This window comes from Ammospiza caudacuta, chromosome 18 (genome assembly GCF_027887145.1).
Source record: "Ammospiza caudacuta isolate bAmmCau1 chromosome 18, bAmmCau1.pri, whole genome shotgun sequence".
In the NCBI taxonomy this organism is placed as follows: Eukaryota; Metazoa; Chordata; class Aves; order Passeriformes; family Passerellidae; genus Ammospiza; species Ammospiza caudacuta.
Window position 1 is genome coordinate 3,318,289 of NC_080610.1, and position 27,455 is coordinate 3,345,743.

Here is a 27,455-nt window from a genome sequence, read left to right on the forward strand (position 1 = left end):
TCTCCATGGATGTGCTCATCAGTGGGAATTGCAGGGCAGGGAACACTTCTGGCACTGGGAAAATAAATTTCCCTGGGAAAATCAGTTTCCCTGGTTCATCGTGTTTGGCTCTTCCACTGCACCTGAAATCACAGGGCATGACAGATTAATCGTGGGTATGTGGTTTACACCAAAGTTCTTTGTGGGGGGAGAAGTTTCTGAGAGTGATCAGGAATCATTCCCTGTTGAGGTTATCCCATACTCAGGTTTATTCTCTTCTCTAGCTTCTCTAGGCTTCTGTCTCTTCCAGGATGTTTTTGACTTGGACTGGAGACTTTGGTGCCTTCCAGGCTTGAAATGAGACACTTGGCATGTTTTTCTGTGTTACAAACACACATTTCTATGTGCAGCCTTCAGAATGACTTTAAAATTTTTTAGACCAAATTAAATATATGATGAAACTGAACTAATAGCCAGCTTGCCTTATTCTGCTAAAAAGTTTTGGTGATTTCTTTTTTTTTTTTCCCCCAAAGAAATTGTTCATCATAAAGTAATAGTTGCTTCTGTCATCATTTTAGTTTTTAAACTCTTCTGAAAAGATGGAATTATTTTTTGTTTTCTAAACTGTGGGTGTTGCTGTTGCTCTGCTGTATTATTTTAATTGAGCTCTAAAATGTTAGATTACAGAATTTTTGCCTAAATCCATAGGTGACAAATTTATGAAATGAAAAATGTTATTTTTTCACTTGCTGTCTAAACCATGACCCCACTCCTGAATCAGAGTTGTTCAGCGTTAGAGACACTGCTCTTGTTTTAATTGGTTTCCAGCCCAGGCAATGTGACTGCAATTAAACATGCATCTAAGGAGATGTGTGACTTTCTTAAAACAAACATAACTTTTTAGGGGTGCTACCATTTTGCAGAACTCATAACCCCCTAAAGAATTCAAAAGCTCTTTTATCCTGCAACTTTCTTTTTTCTAAGTCTGAACTTTTTTAACAGTGCCCATAACATTCTTTCTCTTGAGTTACTCCAATATTTGCCTTATAGTTAATTTCAGAACGTTAATTGAAACATTTCTGAGCCCACAAATGCTGCTGAAGATGAAGCTGTGGTTTTGTGAGCACATGGGAATTGGCAGGAGTGGGTGGGGAAGGCTTTTGTAGGCTCAGCCTGGCTGAGTGCTGTGAGATTCTACACACAGGCACCAAAAATGCTCTTTTAAAGCACAGGCAGGGCTGTGTTTGGGCTGTTCCTGCAGTTTGTGCTGTCAGGAGAGACACTGTAAGTGTTGAAAGAGGCTGCAAAGGCCAGAGTTGAGCACAGCTCTTCAGCAACTCCATTTAAATATCTAATTTCCATATTAAACAGTGTCCCCAAATGTGTTTTGTTGTCCTGGAAGATATCTGTAAGGATCAGAGATGAAAGTTTAGCACCACATTCCAGATTTCCTCTGATACGTGTCCAGGTCCCCCCAGAATTTGGCATTTGGTGGGGTATAAATTGCTGGGTATAAATGTGTTCCCAGCCAGTGTGAATGTGTTACAGCAGGGCTGCAGCCTCTTTTGTTCTGCTCTTGCCTGACCTTGTGAAGTGCATCCTGTGCTGCTTTTGTTTTCTGGGGACAGGAAGAAGCCACCAGGATGCCAGCACTGCCTCTGGACGAGCTCCAGCTGACAGAAAGGGATCCCCAGACAGGGAAGCTGAGAACTCTGCCAGCTCTGGTGAGCTCTGGTGTTCCTGAGAGCCAAACAGATCTTCAATAAATCATTGTCTTACACTGGGGCTTGTCTGGGATGGGTGACAGGAGTGGCTGGAGCTGTGTTGGGCGGTTTGGGTGGAGATCAGGGCAAGGTTCTTCCCCCAGAGGGTGCTGGCACTGCCCAGGCTGCCCAGGGAATGGGCACGGCCCCGAGGCTGCCAGAGCTCCAGGGGCCTTTGGGCAGGGTGGGGTTGTTGGGGGGTCTGGGCAGGGACAGGGTCTGGGATTATCCCTGTGGGTCCCTTCCAGCTCAGGAGATTCTGTGATTCTGTGAAATTTGTTCAGCCTGTTTGTTAAATTATTTTTTTAATGTGTTCACATAGTTGAGATTTCATTTGCCCACCATGAGAAAAACCCAAAACATGAGACCCAAATTTGCTGTGTTCAACATCTGGAGTAAACTGTGTTTACAGCACAACTACCTCTCTTGAGTCTGTAACCTCTGCTGCAGTGCAGGGATGCTCTGGGAGTTTCTGCAAGCTCTGCCTCAGGTTTAGCTCTGAGCTGTGGCACTGGGATTCATCCCTTGTGCCTTCAGCTTGATGAAACCAGACAATTCAACCCACAGAAACCATATTTTCCCAGAAATAAGGTCTGGAGAGAGCCTTTTGGGTGTGTTGCAGGAGTGGGACTGTCAGTGCTGCTCACTCCTGAGGAGCTTTACCCTGAGCACACCTGGGATGAGGCAGAGCCCAAACCTGCTACTCACTGAATTCTCCTTTTAGGGTGGGTGTATTTGGGCAAAGCCCGTTCAGTAACCTTGGGGAAAGGTAGCAAAGTGTTTGTGCCTTTGATGGTTGTGTCAGTTTGAGTTCATGGAGTATTGTGCAAGAACCAGTTCAGAGGAAAAAGAGTTCAAAGGCATGCCAGGAAGCTCCTGCTCTTTGTTTTGATGGTGTGGGAGGATTGCTTTGTCAGGCTTTGGTTAAGAGAAAGCAAGGAGCAACAACTGCCAAATTATCAAGGTCTGAAAATGTTGCTCATAAAGAAGGATACAAACCCACTGCCTTGAAAGGGTAGAAAATGAGAAGTTACCAGGGGAGGGAATGTTCCTGTCATCAGGACTGTAGTGACAAGACAAGGAGTAATTGGTTCAAACTGAAATTTAGATTAGATATTGGGAAGGAAATGTTCCCTGTGAAGGTGGGGAGGTTCTGGCACAGGTGCCCAGAGCAGCTGTGGCTGCCCCTGGATCCCTGGCAGTGCCCAAGACCAGGCTGGAATAACCTGGGATAGTGGAAGGTGCCCCTGCTCATGACAGGGATGGAACTGGATGAGTTTTAAGGTCTCTTCCCACACAAACCATTCCGTGATTTGATAATGTTAAGTTGTATTAAAAAGTAGCTTTATGTTTCCTGGAATTCAGTGAGCAGATGGTGACATTGCTGTCACTTGGTCTGGAGTTCTAATACCGAGGTTCTAATACAGAGGTTCTAATACAGAGTTTAATACACTGGTTGTAATAGAGTTCTAATACAGTGGTTGTAATACAGAGCTCTAATACAGTGGTTCTAATACAGAGTCTCTAATACAGAGCTCTAATACAGTGGTTGTAATACAGAGCTCTAATACAGTGGTTCTAATACAGAGCTCTAATACAGTGTTTTTTTGGCTTTCTGCAGCACCCAGAAATTAAAGCAGATCGGTCGTTCGTGCTGTACAAGCCCCCTCCTGCCATCAGAGACCCTGCTCTGGTGGAGGAATTCCTGGAACGAGCAAAATTCATTGCAGATGACCTGAACTGGCTTCTGGCTCTGCCTCATGACAAATTCTGGTGCCAGGTAATCATTGCTTTTTATCTGGAGATACAACATAAACATCCAGGTGCTTGTAAAAGCCATGAGCCTTACATCATTTTCATAAAGATTTGTTTATGCTTATTGTGTCATGCAGGAAACATTTAATTTCCATTTCTGCACCTTAGAATGCAAAGAAAGTATTTCCCTAAGGATTTTCCATTGGGGATTTTAAGAGTTGGCTTGTGGATGGATATAGGAGTCCTTTTTGTGGGCCTGGGTGTTTTTGATTGCTTTAAATTTAACTGGGCTGCTCAGCAGCACGACCTATGAAGGTGTGACATTCCCTCCTTCCATTTTCCTGCCTTTCCTTGTGCCAGGTGATATTTGATGAGAGCCTGCAGAAGTGTTTGGATTCCTACCTGCGCTCTGCCCCTCGCAAGTTCGACGTGCTGTGGGATTGCCACCCCGAGGTGCAGGAGCTGCAGAAATGCCTCCATCGCAGTGTCTTCCTCACCTTCCTCAGGATGTCCACCCACAAGGAGTCCAAGGTGAATGTTCCCATGCCTTGCAGGTGCTCCAGGCTGTGTGACTTAGGAAAAAAGAGAGAAATGAGTAATTTTCCTTCTGGCACGACATTCCTCTCGCTGATGATTTTATCAGCTGGGTTCTCAGAGTGGAGGTGATAACACTCAGAGCTGAAGTATCCAAACTATGCAGTGATTCCTTGGTTGATTGCCTGCATCTCCTTCCTGAGTAATAGCAGGTTATCCATGTGCAGTGGTTGGATATGTCATGGGAAGAGGAGAAAGAGCACGTTGGCCTTTGTGTGGCCACGTGGAACAGGCTCTTCAGGCCACCAGTTCCTGAGTGTTCACTCCATTAGGGCCATAAAATTCCTTCTAGTACTTATGTCTCCATGAACTTGCCCCAAATTTTGGACATAGAGTGAAATCTCTCTAAATTACAGTTATCTTGGCATCATCAAGCATTCAGCCTGGAGAGGAGAAGGCTGCAGAGACACCTCACAGCCCTTTCCAGTGCCCAAAGGGGCTTCAGAAGATCTGGAGAGGGACAAGGGATGGAGGGACAGGACACAGGGAATAGCTCCCAGTGCCAGAGGGCAGGGATGGATGGGATATTGGGAATTGGGAATTGTTCCCTGGCAGGGTGGGCAGGCCCTGGCACAGGGTGCCCAGAGCAGCTGTGGCTGCCCCTGGATCCCTGGCAGTGCCCAAGGCCAGGCTGGACACTGGGGCTGGGAGCAGCCTGGGACAGTGGGAGGTGTCCCTGCCATGGCAGGGGGGGCACTCCCTTCCCACCCAAACCATTCTGAGATTCTATAATTAAAGACATCCTCATCACTAATTGTGTGAGTGCAGCTCCCATCTGGAGCTATGGGATTTTCACCTTTGGGCAGGGTGAGTGAGGCCCCTTGTGCTGCAGCAATCACTGATCTCCTCACTGGTTCATCGTGTGTCAGGGCTGTGTTGATTCTCTTGCTCATCATCGTGCTGACATTCAGGATTTTTGAGGGAAAGGCCTGGGAGTGGAGGAGTGGGACAGGAGCAGGATGAAGGAATGCTGGAGCCTGCAGCTGGCACCACTTCAGCAGAAGTACCTGACACCTCTGTGCTGTCTTTCATTGCAGGATCTGATTAAACCTCACCACTCCAGAGGCAGGCGAGCATTTGAAACCATTTTCTAGTTGAGTGATCTGCAGGGGATGAATAGTCCATTGTCATGCAGGAGTCAGCAGGAGTTCTGGAAAGGGAACCTGGCCAGCACTGAGCCCCATCCCTCTGCTTCAGCAGGGACAATGTGCCCTGCCTTTCACTGGGATTGAAAACATTTGCTGTCACAGGCAAACCAGGCTTCTGAAAATCCAAAATCACATTTCAGCTACCTGTTTCTCAGTGTCAGACAATGGGATTTTTCTCACCCAGAATTTTGTAAGAAATGCCTTCAGTGTGATGAGGTTTTGGCACAGTGTTCAGCAGTCAGCATGTAGAGCTGCAGCTCTGGGGTTTCTCCCTGCCTGTCCCTGATTCTGTGGTCTCTGGTGCTGGGTTCTGCTCTCCAGGGTGCAAGAATCTCAGGCTATCCCTGTGCCTGGTTACTCATTCCTGCTCCTGAGCTGTTCTGGTGTCAGGCTGGGAACTGGGGACCTGCAGGGAGATTTTTTGTAAAACTTTTAGGTAGATTAGATTAATTCAGCTGCTGTTCAATGGGGTGCCTGGTGTGGCAGAACACGAATGTGGGAATAGATGGCTCCACAGAAGCTGTTTCAAGCAGAATTGCTGCCTTCTATGAAATAAATTCCTTAATATACCTTTGAGAGATGTTTTTACAGGTGCCATTATAATGCTGGAGTTACTGCAGAGCAAGATATGGATTATCCTTTAAATTCCTTTTTTTTTTTTCCCTGTCTTTGTAGGATCATTTTATCACTCCTTCTGTCTTTGGAAAAATTATTTACAATAACTTCCTGTTTGATATCCCCAAGATTCTGGATCTCTGTGTCCTTTTTGGGAAAGGAAATGGGCTCCTGCTCCAGAAGATGATTGGTCAGTAAAAGCCAAGGAACAACTTGCTACATTTAGGTTTTTGCTTTTGTGACAAGTGACTTACTGGGGTTTATACCAGTGGAACTGCTCTGAAAATTAGTTGTTCAGTAGCACCTAAGATCTGTCATTTCTAGATCAGATTGTGCTTTTCTTTTCCAATGTGCACTTTGCTTGTTCCAAGGAAAGCTTCATGTCCTGCTTTGCTGCCCTGAGCTAGGCTCATGTTGTTAGACAAACCTAGGCTCAGTTGTTTCCTGTGCCAATTGAATGTGGCCTCAGCCCTTGTAGGAGGAATGTGGGGCTCTGTAAAACCCTGGCAGAGATGGCAAAGGGTGAGGAGGGTTGGGAGATGGGCACAGTCCAGCTGTGAGTCTGCTGTTCCCAGAGCTGGCAGCCAAGTGAAACATTTGGTGTGAGGTAATCACTGCTGTGGGAAGTGGGAGAACCTGAAACTTCGGTGCAGGCATTGATGCATCCAGAGCTTCCAAACCACAAACACTTCAGAGCCTTGCTCAAGCTGTGCTTATCCCTGGCTTTCTGTGCCTGTACACATGGCCCTGGTGGTGAGTGCACAGGGAGGAACATCCAGCCATGGGCGCTGAGGAGTGAAGATGGAGCACGTTGATTTAGCTGCTCTCTTTATCTTGATCTTTAACATCACCTGAGTGGAAGAATATCTACCCTTGGATTAAGCCAGCTCTTCCTGAATTCTAACCCACTTTGCCTGCAGCTCATGGGATGAAGGTTTTCCATTTCTTTGGTAGTTATTTTTGTCTCATTTCCAACTTCACTCACATGAGAAGTGTTAGTTAAATCATGTGGTGTAGACAGATTTCCAGCCCGAAAATCTTAGATAAACCTTTGCATTTTTAATCTTTTTATCCTTTTTCAGTAGCTTCTACTCTAAATTCCTCTGTTGTGCCTCAGAGATGGAAAGCAGGCATGGAAAGACAGATGCTTCCCTTTCAGATGGGAAGCTCAGATTATCTGGGTCTTAAAATATTCCAAAAGAGACCTAAGTAATGAAAGCTCCTTTGAATTATGCTCTGGAGTGCATAATGCTGCATGCAGGTGACCAAAGATTTGCTCACCTGATTATTTCACTATGTTGGGACAGTAATGGCATGAGCAGTTCTGGTGTGTAATTCATAACTTCAGAAACTTGAGGTTCTTAGGGTATAACTTTATCTGAAACTTGTCTCATAGCTCTGTCCTTGCTGGAGAACTCCTAATTGTCATAATCTGAACAGTAATTCCCAGGAAAGTAGGAGCCTTGGTGCTTGCTTGGTGAGGATTTATGGTGTGGCATTACTCAGTGGAGTATTTTGTAAAGATAATGGAGTCCTAGTAAAATAATAGCAGGTGTTACTAAAGCCTCATTACCTTTAAGAAATATTCGGCAGCACATCTCCTGGTGTGTGCTGAGCTGTTATCAGTAATTAAAAGTCAACTCCAGTTGTCAAATAAAGGATCTGGGGTTGTTCAGTGATAGTATTTGCATTATTCATTGATTCAGCCCCTGGAGCGTGAATCATCTGACATCTCATTTGCTCTGCTCTGCTGAGCATGTTCCCATTGCTGGATCTCCAGGGGCATTGGAGAGCTGATGGAGCAGCTTTTTGGGAGCAGGGCCTGTGCATGAGCTGAGGAGTCAGGGTGGGCTGTGTCCCTCATGGTCACTAGGTGTGTCTGGGGTGTCAGCAATAACACAAGTACCATTTTCTGATGCTAATTTGCTCATTGGCATCAATGTCTGAACCGATGGAAATGCTCTCCTTTCCCTTTTCAGGAAACATTTTCACTCAGCAGCCCAGTTACTTCAGTGACCTCGATGAAACTCTGCCCACTATCCTCCAGGTACTGCTTTCCTGCTGGGATTCATCTGGAAATGTGGCATAGCTTGGAGAGTGGGAAGGGAACATTGTGGGTGGGCACAATGTGTTTCATGAGGAATATCCTGAGTTGGAAAAGACCCAAGAATCATCAAGCCCTGCACAGATATCCCAACAATCCCACTCATTGTCCAAACACTCCTTAAACTCTGACCACCCTCTGGGGGAAGAATTTTCCCTAATATCCAGCCTAAGCCTCCCCTGACTTTGCTGTTTCTCCCTTTCCCTAGTTTGTTAGTGTCTGTCAGGGATGTTTTGAACTTTATCTAAAATTATTACTTGATGACACTTCCCTCCCACCCTCCTTCAGCTTCTGCCTTCTCTGCTGTGTCCCACTGCTGGCTCCTGCCTGTTAACACTGCCCTGTTCTCCTCATTTAGGTGTTCAACAATATTTTGCACAAGTGTGGTTTGCAGTGTGAAGGGGCCTCTGCTGAGCCCCAGAAACTGGAAGAGAAAGTCAGTGTGACTGCAGGGAACATGCCCCTCCAGGTAGGAGTGAGCTCTGTGTACTCTGAGCAGGCCACAGAGGATCATTCTGTTCCCCAAAGCTCCCACAGCTCGTGGTTCTGTGCCATTGTTGCACTCTTTGTCCTGGGACATGGTGATAAAACCTTTCCACCATGAGCTGATTCCTTTCAACCATATCCTTTGGAACATGGATAGTTTTTAACCTGGCAACTTTTTTACTTAACCAGCTTATAAATATGCAACAATATCTGACAGAGGTCTCCACCTAACCCTGGAGGTCATGAGAGTTGATTTTTTTTTTCCTTCAGAAATGTGTGTTTTAACACAGTGTCATTTAACTGCAGATAATTAAGAGGAGTTTATGTGCTGGGGGCTGTACAAAGATGGTGAATGTGGTCCTCTGGAAAACCTTAGTCTTTCAGTTTGTGTGTGGGACCAAACTATCAGTTCAAAGTATGATTTATTGATAAGTGATAGTTTGAAACTGTCATTTAGTGTGTCACTCAGTTTGTTTCAGCTGCCTTGGAAATGCAGCTTGCACTGCATCAGACTGCAGAAAACATCCCTTTGGTTCCCGTATTTCCCATGTTCCCTTTGATTCCCATGTTTCCCATGTTCCTTTTGATTCCCATGTTTCCCATTTCCTTTTGATTCCCATGTTTTCCATTTCCCTTTGATTCCCATATTCCCTTTGGTTCCCACATTTCCCATGTTCCTTTTGGTTCCCACATTTCCCATGTTCCCTTTGGTTCCCACATTTCCCATGTTCCCTTTGGTTCCCATGTTCCCTTTGATTCCCATGTTTCCTGTGTTCCCTTTGGTTCCCATGTTTCCCTTGTTCCTTTTGATTCCCATGTTTCCCATTTCCTTTTGATTCCCATGTTTTCCATGTTCCCTTTGATTCCCATGTTCCCTTTGGTTCCCTTTGATTCCCATGTTCCCTTTGGTTCCCATGTTTCCCATGTTCCCTTTGATTCCCATGTTCCCTTTGATTCCCATGTTTCCCATGTTCCCTTGGATTCCCATGTTTCCCATGTTCCTTTTGGTTCCCTTTGGTTCCCATGTTTCCCATGTTCCCTTTGATTCCCATGTTCCCTTTGATTCCCATGTTTCCCATGTTCCCTTGGATTCCCATGTTCCCTTTGGTTCCCATGTTTCCCATGTTCCCTTTGGTTCCCATATTCGCTTTGGTTCCCATATTTCCCATTTTCCTTTTGGTTCCCATGTTTCCCATGTTCCTTTTGGTTCCCATGTTCCCTTTGGTTCCCACGTTTCCCATTTCCCTTTGGTTCCCATGTTCCCTTTGATTCCCATGTTTCCCGTGTTCCCTTTGATTCCCACATTTCCCATGTTCCCTTTGGTTCCCACGTTTCCCATGTTCCTTTTGGTTCCCTTTGATTCCCATGTTCCCCATGTTCCCTTTGATTCCCATGTTCCCCATGTTCCCTTTGGTTCCCATGTTTCCCATGTTCCCTTTGATTCCCTTTGGTTCCCATGTTCCCTTTGGTTCCCACATTTCCAATGTTCCCTTTGATTCCCTTTGGTTCCCATGTTCCCTTTGGTTCCCATGTTTCCCATGTTCCCTTTGGTTCCCATGTTTCCCATGTTCCCTTGGATTCCCATGGTTCCCATGTTCCCTTTGGTTCCCATGTTTCCCATGTTCCCTTTGATTCCCATGTTTCCCATGTTCCTTTTGGTTCCCTTTGATTCCCATGTTCCCTTTGATTCCCTTTGGTTCCCGTGTTCCCTTTGGTTCCCATGTTCCCCATGTTCCCTTTGGTTCCCACATTTCCCATGTTCCCTTTGATTCCCATGTTTCCCATGTTCCCTTTGGTTCCCATGTTCCCTTTGGTTCCCACATTTCCCATGTTCCCTTTGATTCCCTTTGATTCCCATGTTCCCTTTGATTCCCATGTTCCCTTGGATTCCCATGTTTCCCATGTTCCTTTTGGTTCCCTTTGGTTCCCATGTTTCCCATGTTCCCTTTGATTCCCATGTTTCCCATGTTCCCTTTGGTTCCCATGTTTCCCATGTTCCCTTTGATTCCCATGTTTCCCATGTTCCCTTTGGTTCCCATGTTTCTGCTGTGCAATGCTTCATGAAAAGAAACATTGGGGAAGAATGCATGGGGAAGAATTCCATATGTGGAGGGTGTATTGAGGGCAAAGCCACCTTCCAGAACAGAACCCCATGAGGGTTCTTATAATCTCCCAGGATCTTTAATGAAAGCAGACAATTGGGATTGCATTATAGATATTTAAACAAATATAAGGAGTTCTAGGAGTAATGTTGTCTCTGCCCCCAGGCCCTCTAATAGGTTTATGGGGTTGATACAGACTCTGTGCAGTCAGGAATAGGCCTGTCCCCAATATTCTGTGTCCCTGCTGGGAAATCTTGCCTGGCCCTTCCCTCAGTAACTGCTCTTTCCCTCCCAGGAGCTGAAGGACATTGTGCTGTATTTATGTGACACCTGCACAACTCTCTGGGCCTTTCTTGATGTCTTTCCCTTGGCTTGCCAGACCTTCCAAAAACATGAATTTTGTTACAGGTATGTCTTGGAGTGCAGACAGAGTTTGTCCTGGCCATGTAAAAATACTGAATGTGCCACTGTGTCCTGTCCCATTGTTAGATGAGGAGACAGATTTGATGCAGAGGCTGCTGGGGTCTCTCTGGCAGGAATGCAGCATAATAAATACATGGAGATAGAGATGTGTGGATTTTCTGTTCTATGTCTGTTGTTATTTAGGAGTGATCCTAGAGCCAGGCATCCATGACCATTTCCAGTCAGCTGAACAGTACTGGGTGTGCTCTGGGAAGGGTGGAGAGGGACCAGTTATGGACAAAAGGAACTTCTGCTGTAGGACCCAAAGCAAGGGAAGCAGAAAGTATTTCAGAGAAGTAGTTCTTCAAGGTCTGAAAACAAATGCCTTTGATGTTATGCCCAAGTTTCTTGCTAGAGAATATCAGTGAGGCTTGGCAAAAGCTGAGTGGCTGGGAGAGAGTGACAAGGGAACAGCCTCAAGCTGTGCCAGGGGAGGTTCAGCTTGGGTGTTAGGGAACATTTCTTCATGGAAGGGGATGTCCAGCCCTGGCACAGCTGCCCAGGGCAGTGGAGTCCCCATCCCTGGAGGGATTTATCAGCTGGATGTGGCACTTGGGGACACGGTCTGTGGTGCCTTGGCAGTGCTGGGGAATGGTTGGACTCAGTGCTCTCAGGGGGCTTTTCCAACATGAAGGTTTCTGTGATTCTGAGAGTGTTGGGTCTTTTCAGGCTGCAGATCTGTGTTGGGGGTTTTTCTGGGTCGAGCAGATGGTTCTGATCAGCACCAGGATGCTTCTCAAATGCTTTTCTTTCTTACCCCTTCAAAGACCTCCCTGTGATTTCTTTAGAGTGCTGCTCTTTTTTCTGTGCTGTGTTTGCTTGTGTTCTGGGGCAGAAATACCAAAATGAGGTGATGCTCATGGGTGCTGCTGGTGAGGAGGGTTTCATGAAATCAGCCATTTGTTCTGCCTTTTAGCAAATGACTTTTGCAACCTCAGCTGACAGGTACAGGTTTGTTCCCCTCTGTACAGATTGGCTTCATTTTATGAACTGGCAATTCCTGAGCTGGAATCTGCAATCAAGAAGAGGCATTATGAAGATAACAGGTGAGAATTCCTGCAAAGGTTTCCTTTGGATCTTCAGTGAGACTTCCCTGGGCTTAGTTAAGAATTCACTTCATGCTGCTTTACCCATCCCTGAGGGGCCTGGCTTTTTTTCTGCTGCTTCAAAGGGCTCTGAAGAGATGACTTCTGTAATAGCAAATTTTCCTGGGCACTGGGGTGACGAATCATTTTTAGTGCTGTGTAAGAAGGAATTTGATGGGAGGTGCATGTAAATTGTTACAAAGTGTGAGAACATGAATGATATCTCTGTGTAGCTCAGTCTCAGTGTGAGGCACAGGCTGTGCTGGTACAGCAGGGGTCTTGTGTGGGGAGCTGCCAGGACAATTGGGATTGAAAAGCTTTATATAAGGCATGGATTTTCCTTAATGACCATGAAATGTGTCTAATATCTAGTCTTTGCAGCAAGGAGATGATCATCCTAATGAAATTCTTCTTCTAGAGGATTAACTCTGGCATAAAGGTGTGTTACAGATTCTGGTGCTGACACCAACAGTGTCTTTTGCTCTCTCTGAAGTGTTTTTGCTGATTTGTGGAGGAGGATTTCACACTCCAGAAAGAAGATGATAGAGGTTTTTCACATCCTAGTAAACCAAGTCTGTCTGCAGCCCATCCTAGAGAGCAGGTATTGGCACTTGGCTCTGTGCTACTCACCAATTACTTGGTTGCTGTGTGGGAGAAATTGCTTCTCATTTACAAATTTACTGGAGAAAATGAACAGAAACTGCTATTTGTGTTGGGATTGTAGCCAAAGGCTTGGCTAAGGTCAGATTCTTTTGTCCTGTGTATCAGAATATTCCAGATGGAGCTGTTTGGTCCAGAATCTCTGTGCTGAGCTGGATCCAATGAGCTTTCTGACCCCAGTGTGTGGCTTGTGCAAAGTTTGGTCATGTGTAACACCTTGAGACCTGATTGTGACCTTCCAGGACCTGGAGGTCCAACAATACAGATGGAGAGAGGATGTTTACAGGGGCTTGGAGTGACAGGATGAGGGGGAATGGCTTCCCTCTGCCAGAGGACAGGGTTAGATGGGATATTGGAAGGAATTGTTCCTTGTGAGGGTGGAGAGGCCCTGGCACAGGGTGCCCAGAGCAGCTGGGCATCCCTGGAAGCATCCAAGGCAAGGTTGGATGGGTTTGGAGCACCCTGTGCTAGTGGAAGGTGTCCCTGCCCATGGCAGGGGGTGGCACTGGGTGGGCTTTAAGGTCCCTTCCCACCCAAAGGTGCCTTGGAACAAGGTTTGGAGCCTCAGCAGCACCCAGGGTTTGGGCACTGAGGCTGCAGTGTGAGTTTGCTTGGCAGGTGTTCTTGCTCGGGTGAGCACAAACTTTCTAGAAAATTCACTGGTGTAATCCCAAGACATCATAAAGGCACAATTACAAAAGCTGTGCACACCATTTTCTGCTCACTGCAAGTCTGAGGCATCAAACTATTTATAAAGTCTGTCTGAAAACTTGTAATTCTAGGTGTGATACAGCTTGAGATCAAAGTGCTGAAATGTTTGCTGAAGCCTTAAAAACCACTTGCTTCTGTTTGGCTCTTTGCTCCTATGAAAGCCAAATGTGGCCTGAAATCTCTCTTCCAATGGGGCTTTCCCTTGGTGTGTAAATGTGAGTGGTGGGTTTGGCAGACTTGCCTCTGAGTGTTCACTGTGCTGTTTTCCTGCAGCTGTGAGAATATTCAGCCATTTATTGAGGAATTTCTGCAGATCTTCACCTCAGTGCTTCAGGAGAGGAGGTGAGTCTGGCTGGTAGGAGGCCTGAGGGGGCTCAGCTCCTTCCTCTGCCATTCTTCACAGCAGAATTGCCTGAGGCAGCATTACAAGGCATTTGGGAGTCAGAAATCTTGTAAGTAGCTGGCAGAAGTGCAGTGAGAGGATTTCAGCCTGCAGCACAGACCCTGGCACTGAGAAATGCAATTCTTCACTCCCCTTAATCCAACCTCACAAAGAAGAGAAGAGCAATTTAGCCATTAGCTGCCTTTACAAGTTAGGCTGTTATTACTGATCTGTGCTTTCCAGCTGGGCTGACCAGACCAGAAAACTATTAAACATGAATGCTGGAGATGCAAAGGAAGTGGCAGAACTGGGAATTCCATCTTGTCCTCCTGCCCATGCTGGCATTCTGAGCACATTCGCATGGTAAAGCAGATTTTCCCTGTAATGCAGCCCTGGGTTCCAGCCCTCACACCTGAGGAGTGTTGCTGTGGTGTAGTGGGACCAAAATCAGGCATGGCTGGAATCCAGCATTGGGTGAGAGGTTCTCTGTTCCTACCTGAGCACTGAGGCAGTCAGAGAGGCACAGTAGTGCTAATTGATTGAGCTCCACTGATTAAACTTGCTCCTGTGTTTTCAGATTTCTCCGTGACTACGATGAGCTGTTCCCTGTTGAGGATGATGTGAGTCTGCTCCAGCAGGCATCCTCTGCACTGTATCCTTGGGCTTTGCACCCCTGGCTGCTCTTGGATTCCTTCACACCAGTGATATTTCTGCCTCTGGTTAAGCTACATGACTGGCAAGGAGTACTGGAAAGTTTTCCCTTAACAGAAAAAAAAGGATAGGGGGGAGTTGTTGCCTAGAGAAGCTGAGGCTGCCCCATCCCTGCAAGTGTCTAAAGCTTGGAGCAACCTGATGTAATGGAAGCTGTCCTTGCCCATGGCAGGGGGTGGGACAAGATGAGCTTTAAGGTCCCTTCCCACCCAAACCATTCCATGGTTTTGTGAGTGTTGATGCAGGCACAAATTTGGACATGGCTGACAATCCCGTAGTTACTTCAGGGTGATCCCTGAATATGTGCATCCAGAAATGTCCTTAATGCTGTGCTCCTAGAGATGAAACCAGGACAGCCTACATCCTCCAAGCAGTGGAAAGTGCCTGGGAAGGAATAGACAGGAGAAAAGGACTCTCAGAAAAAGCTGTTAAAGCTCCAGCAGCATCCAATGGAGCTTCAGCCATAGTGGAGAGCAGCCCTGAGGACAGGAAGGATCTGGGGGCTGCGTGTGCCCTGGAGGATGAGGTGGGTACAGCTCTGTATGGGACTGGGCTCTGCTCTTCCTGGGGGCTCTGCTCTCCCTGGCCTTCCTCTGTCTGTGAGGACAGCTTGGTTTGCTCAGCTTTGGGGACAACATGAGATGTGGTGTAATTTCTGACCTTTGCTGGATCTCCATGCAGCCTTGGGAAATGAGACATGAAGCTACACCTGAATCCTGAGTTATCTCTGAGCAAATTGCTTCCAGCTCTCATGGCTTGGGTTTTCCCTTGCTGGAGATTATTCAAATACTCTGTTTCATCCCTGCAGCTCATGTGCATATTTTTGAAATGCAGAGCTTGCCTGTTATTTGAGGAAGGGATTCTCCAGGGTGTCCTTGCTGACTCAGGGACTGGCAAAAGGAGCCGTGTGCCCAAATCTGTGCTGGAAACCTCGTGTAGTTTAAACAGCTGGTTTCTCTTTTGGCTCCAGTCTTGGACTTCTGTGTGTAAACCCTGAGAGCCCAGAGTGCTGCTTGCCCTGTGTTTCTGTGCCCACTGCCTGCCCTCAGCTGTGTCCCTGCCCAGTGCCACCAGGTGTGTTTGGTGTCCCCAGTGTGCCGGCGCTGCGGCCGCGCCCGTCGCCGCCGTGTCCGGCGTGGAGCTGGACTCCCTGATCTCCCAAGTGAAGGATCTGCTGCCAGATCTTGGAGAAGGATTCATCCTGGCCTGCCTGGAGGAGTATGGATACGACACAGAGCAGGTGATCAACAACATCCTGGAGGAGAAGTTGGTGCCGTACCTGGATAAGATGGACCGAAGGATGCAAAGGTGTGGGACAAGCTCTGGTTGTTTCTGTCTCACTTAATTGCTCTCACTGAAGGCTCAACACTTGTGGAGCTCTAAGAATTTGCATATTTGGGATAGAGAACAGAAGTGAAGGCTTCTCATTGTCACCTGTCACCAGTTTTCTGCCCTCCTTGTGTCCCTGCAGAGCAGTGGGACCTTTGCTGCTCAGTGTTAGAGTAGAGCAGTGCAGGGCTGTGTTTTGTGACAGGAGACAAAACCACTTATACATGAAATGCTAGACTAAACTAGACTAGAATAGGATAGAATAGAACAGAATAGAATGCTGGGCAATAGAATATATTGCCTCCAAAAGTTATTTTGCTGCAGCATTTGTTGTCACAGCTGTGAAAATCCCAGCTGTCCTACAGGAAAGGGCATCTTCAGAGGACCCAATTCAGCTGGAATTCACCCCACAGGGTCAAATATGGTTATTTAACAGGCTGCTGCTTTGTGAGTGAAGATAGAACAATTCAGATCCATTTTTATGTTCCCTCTGACAAACTTGCCAGGCTTGTCCTGCTTTCCTGGATCGGGCAGGGGATGGAGGGTTTATAGCTGGTGGCAGGATTGAGCTGTTGGAGTTTGTCTGCAGCTGCGAGTGTGTGTTTGTGCTGCACCAGCAGTTCCTGACAGAGCATCAAGATGTGAATGTGCTGTTTGTTCACATTTCATGGAGTTATGGGCAGACTGTCTCACTGTTGCATTAAAGGAAAGCATCTTTATCGGAAAAATGATGTAAAAAAATCTGAGTTTTGCAACAATCTTTGTGTTCCCACCATCAGATCTGCTGACTTTGGCACAAGTGGTGCAGGACAGGCTTTAGGAAGGATTGCTTTTTCTGCAAAGCCAGCAGTTCCACAAGATAGAGCTGCATTTTTTTTCTTCCTGCCTTTTGCATCTTGAAACAAAGCTGCTGGTTCGATAGGAAATGTCGAATTGTGACCCCTGCTGATTTATAGGGGAGCACAGCAGCATTTGCAGCTGCCCAGCTGAGCTGTCTGCACCACCAAAATGAATGTCAAAAGTACAGTCTTTTCACTTACAAGTTGAACAAACATAAACCTGGAACCCTGGGAAAGATTTAACAAGGGAGATAAATATCTTGAAATCAGCAGCAACAAATTATTGGAATTTTTTCCAGCCTGTAATTCATCACACTTAGTGTTTGTCTTCACTGAGTCACTGTGTTGAGACCAGGCAGTCTGTTGAATATTCTGTTGTCCTGCATGGTTTGATAGACTCTGAAATGAACAGAAGAATTTTCTCTTGTCTTTCTGTGGGTTACTTTAGTTTCCCCTCAAATCCAAGCTTTGGGAAGGGAAGGGGTTGTGCCCTGTGACTCAGCCAACACCTCTGGTGTGCTCAGGATCTTTTGGTCAGGATATTTTGGGATTGATAAAGGATAAAGCAAGGGCTTAGGGAAGGGAGAGGATTTCTCTTCCTCACTTCACTTTTGTTTTATTCTCTCTGTTTGTTTTTTAACAGGCAGCTGAAGCCAGACCCTACCCCTCTGGTCAGCTCTCGCTGTAACATTTTCCAGAATGATGAGTTTGATGTTTTCAGCAGGGATGCAGTGGATGTGTCTCGGATCCAGAAAGGCAAGAGGTGAGTGTTGGCACCCAGTCATTAGCTCTGCCTGTCAGGAGGAACAAACACCTGGGATCCTGCACATTTATCTCTCCTGAAAAGCTCCTGCAGGAATGTTTTGGCAGGGGGAAAGGCTTATCAAAAATGCTTCCCACCTGTTTGTCTGGGAAAGTGAAGTGAAATATTATGAGAGGGTTGGTTTCACTTAGTGTTTTTCCTAATTGGCTTTCCTGTGTCTGCTGCTGGAGATTGCTCTGCCAAGCTCATTTGTAATGTCAGGCTCTTCCTCCTTGGGCTTAATATTAAACTTGCACTGAACAACAAACCTTGAAAAGACCCATCCCTGAGCCTGGGATTGTGACTCAGAGCTGAGAATAACTAATGATTTGATCCAGAGCCAAGGGAAGATTCAATATCCATCTACTTCAACATCTGATAACATTCAGTGCCTTAGACTGCTTGCGTGTCCCTGCTGCTGTAAAGCTTCCTGCAGAAGGGCACCTGGACTTGTGGAGTAGTTTGGGTTGGGAGGGACCTTTAAAGGTCATTTAGTCAATCTGCCTGCAATGAGCAGGGATCCCCCTGCCATGAACAGAGATTTCTGCAACCCCCCACCAGTTTTCACTTTGCTTTCTGCCTAGCTGGGTGTGTGGTGCTGGCTCCCACTGATGTCAGCTCTGTGGTGTGGTTCCCTTGTTCCAGATTCTTTTAAAACATATCACAGGATCATGGAGTGGTTTGGGTTGGAAGGAACCTTAAGGCTCATCTCGTTCCACCCCCTGCCATGGGCAGGGACACCTTGCACTGGACTTTAAACACCTCCTCTAACCATCCATGGGTGATCTTAATTGGGATCTATTTACACAGCAGATAACTAAAAGTCTGGCTGGAGTTGGAGCCACTGACCTGAGAGCACCCAGTTAAGGTTTTGGTAGCAAAGTTGCATCAAACTCTAGGAAAAAACCACTTTTGTTCCCAAGTCCAGTGGCCCTGCTCCTCAGAGCAGTGCCACAGTGCTGATCCTGTCTTGGCTGAGCAAGAAAGGAATTTCCTTTCTCTCTGGCCAAGGCCATGACTTTTGTTGTTTCCATAGCTGAGAATTCAAAGGCAGAACCTTTCTCCTCCTGGTGGTGCCTTGCTCTGTGAGACAGGTGCATTGCACAGGTGTGCTGGGTAATCCCTCATTCCCAAAGCCTTGCACAGCTGTGTTGGGTTATCCCTCATTCCCAGAGCCCTGCACAGGTGTGCTGGGTTATCCCTGATGCCCAAAGCCTTGCACAGCTGTGCTGGGTTATCCCTGATGCCCAGAGCCTTGCACAGGTGTGCTGGGTTATCCCTGATTCCCAAAGCCCTGCACAGGTGTGCTGGGTTATCCCTGATGCCCAAAGCCTTGCACAGCTGTGCTGGGTTATCCCTGATGCCCAAAGCCCTGCACAGCTGTGCTGGGTTATCCCTCATTCCCAAAGCCCTGCACAGGTGTGCTGGGTTATCCCTGATTCCCAAAGCCTTGCACAGCTGTGCTGGGTTATCCCTGATGCCCAAAGCCCTGCACAGCTGTGCTGGGTTATCCCTCATTCCCAAAGCCCTGCACAGGTGTGCTGGGTTATCCCTGATGCCCAAAGCCCTGCACAGGTGTGCTGGGTTATCTCTGATTCCCAGAGCCCTGCACAGTTGTGCTGGGTTATCCCTCATTCCCAAAGCCTTGCACAGGTGTGCTGGGTTATCCCTCATTCCCAGAGCCTTTATCCCTGTTTCCCAAAGCCCTGCAGCAGCAGCTGGTCAAGGCCAGAGAGCACTGGGTTCAGCACAGAGCATGCAGTGGCTGGAATATCCAGAGCTCCCTCTGCAGATCACTTGGAGAGCTTTGGAGGCTGTAAATCATCCCTGAGCTGGGCTCTGGGATCTGCTCCCATGGCACTGCCCCCCAGGGGCACCAGCACTCTTGGAGAAGTTCTCCTCTCTCCTGCTGTAGTTATGTGACCCCTTGGGATTATCCTCTTCCTGCTGTCATGTGCCTCCCTTCATTTCAGAACATTTGGGAAGAATCTGCAGGACTCCAGACATTAATTGTGGTTTGAGTAGCTTATAACCTGGAGATCAGCAGTGCCCAAAGATGACCATATCCAACTGAATCCAAGGAAAAGCTGCAGTACCTTGTCTCCAGGATTTAATATTCAGCACTGATGGTTCACCCCAGTTTTGGGGTAACAGGGCTCTCCAAGCTTAGTCTGAGATCTGCTTTGGATTTGAATTCTATCAAATATTTAATTTTTTTTCTCCTTCTAAGTACCTTTTGCTCACCAAATTCTCTTGTGTTCGGGGTGCTGTTGCTAAGCCTGGTGTCACCATAGCACTAAAGAGCCAGAGCAGGTTGTCCTGGCCACTCTCAGCATCAGCAGTTTGGGGCAGAGACTGTCCTTGAGAAAGACAAATCCAGCCAGGACGTGGAGGGAATCAAACACAAGGAAATGAATGTGCCAGCATAGACTCTGCTGATCCTGAGAAGTGATGGCACTTGTCTGTGCCTGTCCAGCCCTGGCTGCCAGCTGAATCTGTCTCCTGGAGCCACAGCATGTCCTGAGCTCCATGAGGAGCTATCCCACTGTTTTTTCCTGGGATTGGTGCCCAGACCATTTCATGCAGCTCCTGTCCAGTCACCAGACCAGCTGGACAGGAAGCAATTAGCAGGTGCAGGGTTCAGGCTCAGCTGAATTCCCACAGGAGCTGTTATCCCAGGGATCCCGGGCTGGGTGAGCTCAGCACGTGCTTGGGAGGGCATTGTGCCACCAGTGCAGGCAGTGAGTCATGGCACACAGGGAACACCTCCAGCTGCAAACTTCCTTTGTTTTGAGATTCCAAATGAAAATCCAGGCTGCTGGATCACATCCCCTCAGTCTGTCCCTTCCTGAGTCACTGCCACTGCCTTGGACAGGTCCTTTCTCTGTTAAATCCGCTGTTGGGATTATATCCTGGGCTGCAAGTTCTCCTGGGAATGCTGGCCAGTGGAATCCCTTGTTGCTTTGCTGTAAATATGTTCTTAGCTGGTCTGAAAAATGGCACTTGAGAGATTATGCTTGTGCAGCTTGAGACACTCAGCAGCTGCTTTTTAAACACTCTGTTTCTTGGTCTTCCCTTCTATAAAATGACTGTAATTTACTTGCCTTCTAAATTTAAAGAACAAGCCCTTGCAGTGCTCTGAGAGGTTGAATCACAGTCACTCTCTACTGTTTTGTTCTTTGCCTTGGGAATTGTATTTATTCTCATTCTCACCTGGTTATTTTTTGGATCTCCCTGTCTACATTTGTCCTTTTCCCCTCACATTTGTGCTCCCTCCATGCACCTTGGCCAAGTTTCACCTGCAATGGGATTGCATTTGGCCTCCTGTGAGAGCTTCCTCTCTGTCTGAAGTGCTGGTGGTGGTCTCCAATTCCTGCTCTTTCTGAGTGGCCAAACAGCCCTGGGACAAATGACTCACCCTGGATCACTCCATCCAGCCCTGGGCTCAGCACAGGAAGGAGCTGGAGCTGCTGGAGTGACACCAGAGGAAGCTCCAGGATGAGCAGAGGGATGGAGCAGCTCTGCTGTGAGGAAAATTAGGATTGTTCAGCCTGAAGTGAAAGCTCTGAGCTGACCTAATTGTGGCCTTCCAGGACCTGAAGGGGCTGACAAGAAAGATGGAAGAGAGACTGTTTACAAGGGCTCTGAGTGACAGGAAAAGGGGGAATGGCTTCCCACTGCCAGAGGGCAGGGATGGAGGGAATATTGGGCAGGAATTGTTCCCTGGGAGGGTGGAGAGACCCTGGCACAGGGTGCCCAAAGAATCTGTGGCTGCCCCTGGATCCCTCGGTGTCCAAGGCCAGTCTGGACAGGGCTCAGAGCATCCTGAGCTAGTGGAAGGTGTGAGGACAGAATAAAATAAGCTTTAAGATCCCTTCCTGCCCAAACCATCCCACGATCCCATAAAGCAGCAGGCCAGTAGGTGGGGGGTAAGGAGAGCCTGTGGCACTGAGGACGAGGCTTGCACTGCTTCACACCCCACTGACTAACAGGACAAAAAGCAGCTTCAGGGGCAGGTTTTAACCCTTTTCCTCCCGCTGCCGGGCAGGAGGGAGAAGGACACGACGCGGAGCCTGGTGAATGACAAGCGGCTGGTGGCGGAGCAGAGGCAGCGCTACAGCCAGTACAGCGTGGTGCTGGAGGAGCTGCCCCTGCCGCCCGCAGCCGCCCTGGGCTACGGGGACTACGAGGACGAGTACGACGACACCTACGATGGGAACCAAGTGGGCGCTAACGACGCTGACTCGGATGACGAGCTCATCGCCAGGAGGTGAATGCTGAGGGGAGGGGGAAGGAGGGAGGCACGGAATTGTCTGGCTCCCACAAACTTGGGAAACGCTGTTTGGGCTCTGTTCCTCCACGAGGGATTCAAACCAGCCCTTTCTCTGTTTGCGCTGTGATGTGCAAGGAGGGAGGTTTGGATCTCCTTTCTCCTGTGGATGGGGAGTGTTCTATTGTCATTACATTGCAAAGGTTCCGTATTGATAGAGTTTCGTACCTCCTCGATGTTGTTTTTAGGTAGCCCCTCTAGGCACTGACTCTTCTTTGTCCTCACAGCAGCCAACTGACTCCAGTTCCCAACAATCCACTCTTTTATAACACTCTTCTTACTGGCTACAGCTGCCTGTTAACATCAGGCCTGCTCCTAATCCTTAATAATTGGCTCAGCTGCAACTCTTTAGGGGGTAAGATGACTTTCTGTACTACCTGTATTTACTTATGTTCTATCCCCCTACGGCAGGCTATTCCTTGAACAGAAAGTGATGGCACTCTTGAGGCAAAGAACCTCATTGGAAAGTGGCTGTACATAAATACAAACCAAATTCCTAGTCAGACCATTCCTAAACTTCAGGAATGTGTTGCAAATGAACACAGAGTGTGCCCAGGATGTTCTCCAGCTTCCACTGGGCCATTGCCTCAATTAGTCAGCAAATCCAAGAGGGGAATTTGCCGTGTGTGGAAATTTGTACTCAGCAGTGCCTCTCCTTGGAGAAACTTCCCTGCAGCAGGGAAAAATGGCTTGGAAAATCAGTGGAGCTGGGCAACCTAAAATGGCTGATTAACAAAGGAAAACCTCATAATTTGGGGAATTTTACAACCAGACTTTCCCCCTCTTGAGTGCTGACAGCTGGAATTGAGTCCCTGATGAACTGCACAGCACTCTGCACCATGACTGTTTTGGGAAACAAAGGGTTAATGGGGATAGAGGCTGGAGAATATTTATTTTAGAAAGTGTGCGGTTTAAAAGCTGCTTTAACATTTCTGAAAGTGGCCTTTTGAATTCTGATGTATTATGAAGATGTCACCATCCCTAACCTCAAACCAAATGGAAGCTTTGAGGCTCTTTGTCCCTTTTTCCCCTCTCCTAAAGTGTTGAGAAGCTTCAATTTAAATCCTTTTTGTGTTTTGCCTGTAAGAATGTGGCACCCAGGTGTTTTTCCCTCTTTCAGGTCTCAGTGACCCTAGAAACAATTAGTGGATGTCACTGCTGAAAACTGGATCTGTTGGTTTGACATAACAAAGGCTTTTCTGGTTCTGCATTTATTTCTTTGGCAGTGGAATGGTGGGTCTGAATTCCAATGGAATTCAAACACAGACACATATTTATGTTAAAGAAGAATTATAGGCATGTGTAAATTCTTCCTCCACCCCCAAGCCCTTTGCTCTGCATGTCCAGAGTGACTCATAAAGCCTGATGAATTTCTCCAGGGTTTTCCCCCTGTAGAAAATTGGGGCACAGCATTGGAACTGGGGCTCCCTGGGTAGCCCTGAGCAGTCAGAGGGTTTGGAGCACAGCACTGCCTGAGCAGGAAGGGTTCTGTCCAAATTTGTCTGCTACAGCAGATGCTCCCTGTCTGCTGTAGCAAAGGATACTCCTTCATATTGTGGCTATGTCTGGATACCCATTTCCCAAAGGAAGCTGTTGTTTCTGTGGAGAAATTCCTTGTGAGGTTTCAGGGTTGGGGTTTTATTTAACTATTATTATTTTCAGTGACAATTTCATAGTGAACATTCCCCAGTGGAGACTGTGTGTTTGCTAATTGCCCATAGGAATGTGGTATTAACTCCTGGGTCTCCTTTTTTTTTGTTCAGGAAAATGAAGTCCATGAAATCTGTAGAGTCTCATCTTTTTGAAGACATAATGCAAACCACAAAGGATGTGCTGTTCAGAGAAATGTTTGTGGCTGTGCTGTTTTCTTTTCTAACTATTTGTGTCTTATTTCCCAGGCCATTCACAATTCCTCAGGTCTTGAGACCTAAAGGACATGAAGAAGGACAGGAGACAGAGGAAGAAGATGAAGAGGAGGAGGAGGAAGCTGAAAAGGAAAGAACAAAGGTGACATTTAGCTGGAGTTGCATTCAAATTTGCCATATTTCTTCCCTGCTTCACCTGCAGGTGATGTGGAGCAGATTTCCTGTTTCAGAGAGGGAATCTTTGAGCAGCAGCAGGGACTGAGCTGCTGTTCAGTGGCTGCTGGGCTGTGATGTGTCCCCAAGGAGAGCTCTCCACAGCTTCCTGCCCTGACTGTGCTGGAGCACTGACACTTCCTCCGTGGGGAGCTTTAATCTGCTTTACCCAGCGACAGACAGAGCCAGCAGAGCACTCTGAGGGTCACTGGCACTCTGTTTCCATGGATGTGCTGGGAGCAGCCATGGGCTGGGAAGGTTTTCAGGCAGGTTTTGTGCCAGGTGTTGTGTTTAGAGTCCCTGACACCAATCCCACTGGTCCAGAGGTAATGAACCAGGAGTTGACTCTGTTCCAAACAGAATCCTCTCCTCTCCAGGCTGCTGCATGGTGCTGATGTGTCTCCTGACCCGTTCCCTTGGTGCTGATGGGTCTCCTGACCCGTTCCCTTGGTGCTGATGTGTTTCCTGACCCGTTCCCTTGGTGCTGATGGGTTTCCTGACCCATTCCCCTGGTGCTGATGTGTCTCCTGCCCTGTTCCCTTGGTGCTGATGGGTCTCCTGACCTGTTCCCTTGGTGCTGATGGGTCTCCTGACCTGTTCCCTTGGTGCTGATGGGTCTCCTGACCTGTTCCCTTGGTGCTGATGTGTCTCCTGCCCTGTTCCCTTGGTGCTGATGGGTCTCCTGACCTGTTCCCTTGCCTCCTTCAGGACCACTTTGTGCAGGACCCCGCAGTCCTGCGGGAGAGGGCCGAGGCCAGGCGCCAGGCGTTCCTCGCCAGGAAGGGGTAAGCAAGGCTGTCCCTCTGCAGCTCTTCTGCTGCTGACTGGGGTTGTTGGGGGTGTTGCTGCTCCTTGGCATTCCTGTGTCAGGGTCCTGCCACAGTGGGGTGAATTCCTCACCCACCCTTTACTTCACTGCTGGTTGTTTTATCCCTTTGAATAGGGGTAGGCATGGCATGGAATCATGGAGTGGTTTGGGTGGGAAGGGACCTTAAGACCATCTTGCTCCACACCCTGCTATGGGCAGGGACACCTTCCACTGTCCCAGGCTGCTCCAAGCCCTGTCCAGCCTGGCCTTGGGCACTGCCAGGGATCCACCCTGTGCCAGGGCCTGCCCACCCTGCCAGGGAACAATTCCTTCTAATAGCCAATCTAAATCTCCCCTTTTCAAGCATAAAGCCATTCCCCCTTGTCCTGTCACTCCAACTAGCAGAACCCTGTGGAAGACAGGCTCTCGGAGAGCACAACTCCCAGAGCTCCAACAGCTCCCACAGGGATTTTGGGACAGTTTCATAGCTGGTTTCAGCTGATGGGCTCAGTGTGTGGAAGGACACAGTGGTGGTGTGGCTGATGCTGCTCCTGGGCTGCCGTAGAGCCCTGAGCTGAACCCCTCACACCTCAGTGTTTGTGGGGATGTGGGATTTCACCCCAGGAGTGCAGTGTGCCTGTTGTGATGTCCTTGCTCTGTGTCCCCCAGGCACAAGCACGACGGCTCTGCCGTTGTTGGCACCGCCAAGGGCCACGGGCAGAGCCGGGAGACGCTGCAGGAGCGGAGGAAGAAGGAAGCCAACAAAAGCACCCGAGCCAACCACAACCGGCGGGCCATGGCCGACAGGAAGCGCAGCAAGGGCATGATCCCGTCCTGAGCAGCTCCGGGGCGGGGCTGCACCGTGCCGGGCCCTGCCCAGGAGGAGGCTCCCGTTCGTTCCTGGCATTCCCTTGCTCGGGGGATGGATGTTGTGTGCAATACCCGGCAGCTGGGCTCACACGGAGCTGCATTCCCTGTGGGAGTGCAATTCCTGCCCTCTGTGTGTGCCCGTGGCTGCAGCCAATACACGGGACAGGCTGCAGCAGCCATTCCTGCCCTTTTGTACTATTTATAATTCAGAGTTTTATTTTCATACTGGAGTGGGCAGCTCCGAGAGCACGGTTTCCATGGAAATGCCTTATCCTGAACTTGAGTTATAGATTGTCCCAGCTTGGAAGGGACCCACAGGAATCATCCAGCCCCACTCCTGTCCCTGCCCAGACCCCCAACAACCCCACCTGTCCATCCCTGGCAGTGCTGCCCAAAGGCCCCTGGAGCTCTGGCAGCCTCGGGGCCGTGCCCATTCCCTGGGCAGCCTGGGCAGTGCCAGCACCCTCTGGGGGAAGAACCTTGCCCTGATCTGCACCTGAACCTCCCAGCACAGCTCTGAGCTGGCAGAGAAAGGCTCAGGCTGTTCCCACTGCCAGCAGACCCACAGGGGTCCAGGTGAGTCAGACCTTATGGATTTCTGTCCCTCAAGTGAGGCCTGTGAAAACAGGTGGTGCAAATAAAAGATGTAGATGTCTTAGCTGGCTTTTTAAGACCCTTACACAGTATTGATGAGCTTCCTGGTATCCAAACAGGCTTTGCTTGGTTAATTTGCTGGTTAATGTGCCCTGAGTGGCCTCTCCCCACCACGCTGTATTTTGTTGCACTGCAGTAGTGCCTGTGGCTGTCACCTCACAGTGGGGAAATCAGCAGTGGGTTGAGCTCCAGGGTGGTAAAGTGCTAGTAAAGTGGTAGTAAGGTCCACACCTTGGTGCCTGGTGTTGTGCAGAGGGCAGGAGTGTGACTGAGGCTGTGTGCAGAGCAGCAGAAATGCAGCAGAACAGCCACTGCCATGAAATGAGGGGAAGCCCTGAATGCTCCAAGGAGAATTTCATTGCCTATCAGTGGTGCCCAAACCTCCCAATGCCAGGCATGGAAAAAGGAATAGATTTACCAGAATCCCCAAATGCTGTATCCAGGATAATCCCCTGCTGGGCTAATGCTGCTCTCCTGCAGCTCCTGCTCTGCACCGATGGCTTCAGCTCCTCCCTGCTGCCCACTGCAGTGCTGTCCCCTCATCCTGTATTCAGCTTTGGTTCAGCTGCTCTGAGCCTGCAATTCTCTCTGAGCTGCTCAGCGTGGTGTGGAGCAGCAGCAGAGCTCAGGGAGCTGGCACTCACTCAGATGGGGCTGTCCTAGGAAGGTTTAAACCTTTCTCTCAACCATCTCCATAAAGCACAGCTGGGACTGGGACAGCTGCAGTTGGGTTTGGCTCCAAAAACAAGAACAAGTGTTTAAGTGCTCGTTGTGTTCTCAGAGTAAACATTTTACCCCCCTGGTGCTCGTTTGCAAACCCAACAAAGCTGCTGTGGGCACCGATTGTGAGCACTGCCTCTGGGCTGGAATTGCTCCTGACTAGTGAAAATGGACTGAGGAGGGGGAGCTGGGGCTGCTGGACTGGGAAAGTGGGACCAGGAGGAGTCACTCAGCCACATCTCCCTGCAGCCACCTGAGAGCTCAGGAATTAACTGAGTCATTACCCCAGGAAGTGCCCAAATCCCCTTCCCACGTGGAAAGAAGTGTTTGACAGGGCCAGGCAGGGCTGGGCTCTCCAGGGAGAAGGGAATGACTGCACAGGGAGGAGGAACTGGACAATCTTTAGGGTCCCTTCCCATCCAAACCATTCCATGACTCCTGAGCCAGCCCCTGGGGGAGCTGAGTGAT

At 48.4% G+C, this 27,455-nt stretch overlaps 1 protein-coding gene across 1 annotated transcript; it reads left to right on the plus strand.

The window, feature by feature from the left end:
- Nucleotides 1–1,509: 1,509 nt before the first annotated feature.
- On the plus strand, nucleotides 1,510–26,221 carry ASCC2 (activating signal cointegrator 1 complex subunit 2). Its single transcript, XM_058816635.1, has 18 exons — nucleotides 1,510–1,703; nucleotides 3,364–3,522; nucleotides 3,858–4,028; nucleotides 5,915–6,044; nucleotides 7,834–7,901; nucleotides 8,317–8,427; nucleotides 10,842–10,954; nucleotides 11,980–12,054; nucleotides 12,587–12,694; nucleotides 13,738–13,806; nucleotides 14,424–14,498; nucleotides 14,897–15,083; nucleotides 15,651–15,865; nucleotides 17,369–17,488; nucleotides 21,576–21,797; nucleotides 23,756–23,864; nucleotides 24,644–24,720; nucleotides 25,413–26,221. Exons 1-18 carry the CDS (start codon nucleotides 1,623–1,625, stop codon nucleotides 25,579–25,581), a joined length of 2,259 nt encoding a protein of 752 aa, XP_058672618.1. The 5' UTR covers nucleotides 1,510–1,622; the 3' UTR covers nucleotides 25,582–26,221.
- The last annotated feature ends 1,234 nt before the right edge of the window (nucleotides 26,222–27,455 follow it).

Excerpts from the sequence above, each read along its gene's own strand:
- ASCC2 (XM_058816635.1), top strand. The coding sequence starts at position 1,623 with ATGCCAGCACTGCCTCTGGACGAGCTCCAGCTGACAGAAAGGGATCCC. Across the intron at positions 12,695-13,737 it reads CAGCCCATCCTAGAGAGCAG|CTGTGAGAATATTCAGCCAT; the intron begins GTATTGGCACTT and ends GTTTTCCTGCAG. Across the intron at positions 14,499-14,896 it reads CAGCAGGCATCCTCTGCACT|AGATGAAACCAGGACAGCCT; the intron begins GTATCCTTGGGC and ends CTGTGCTCCTAG.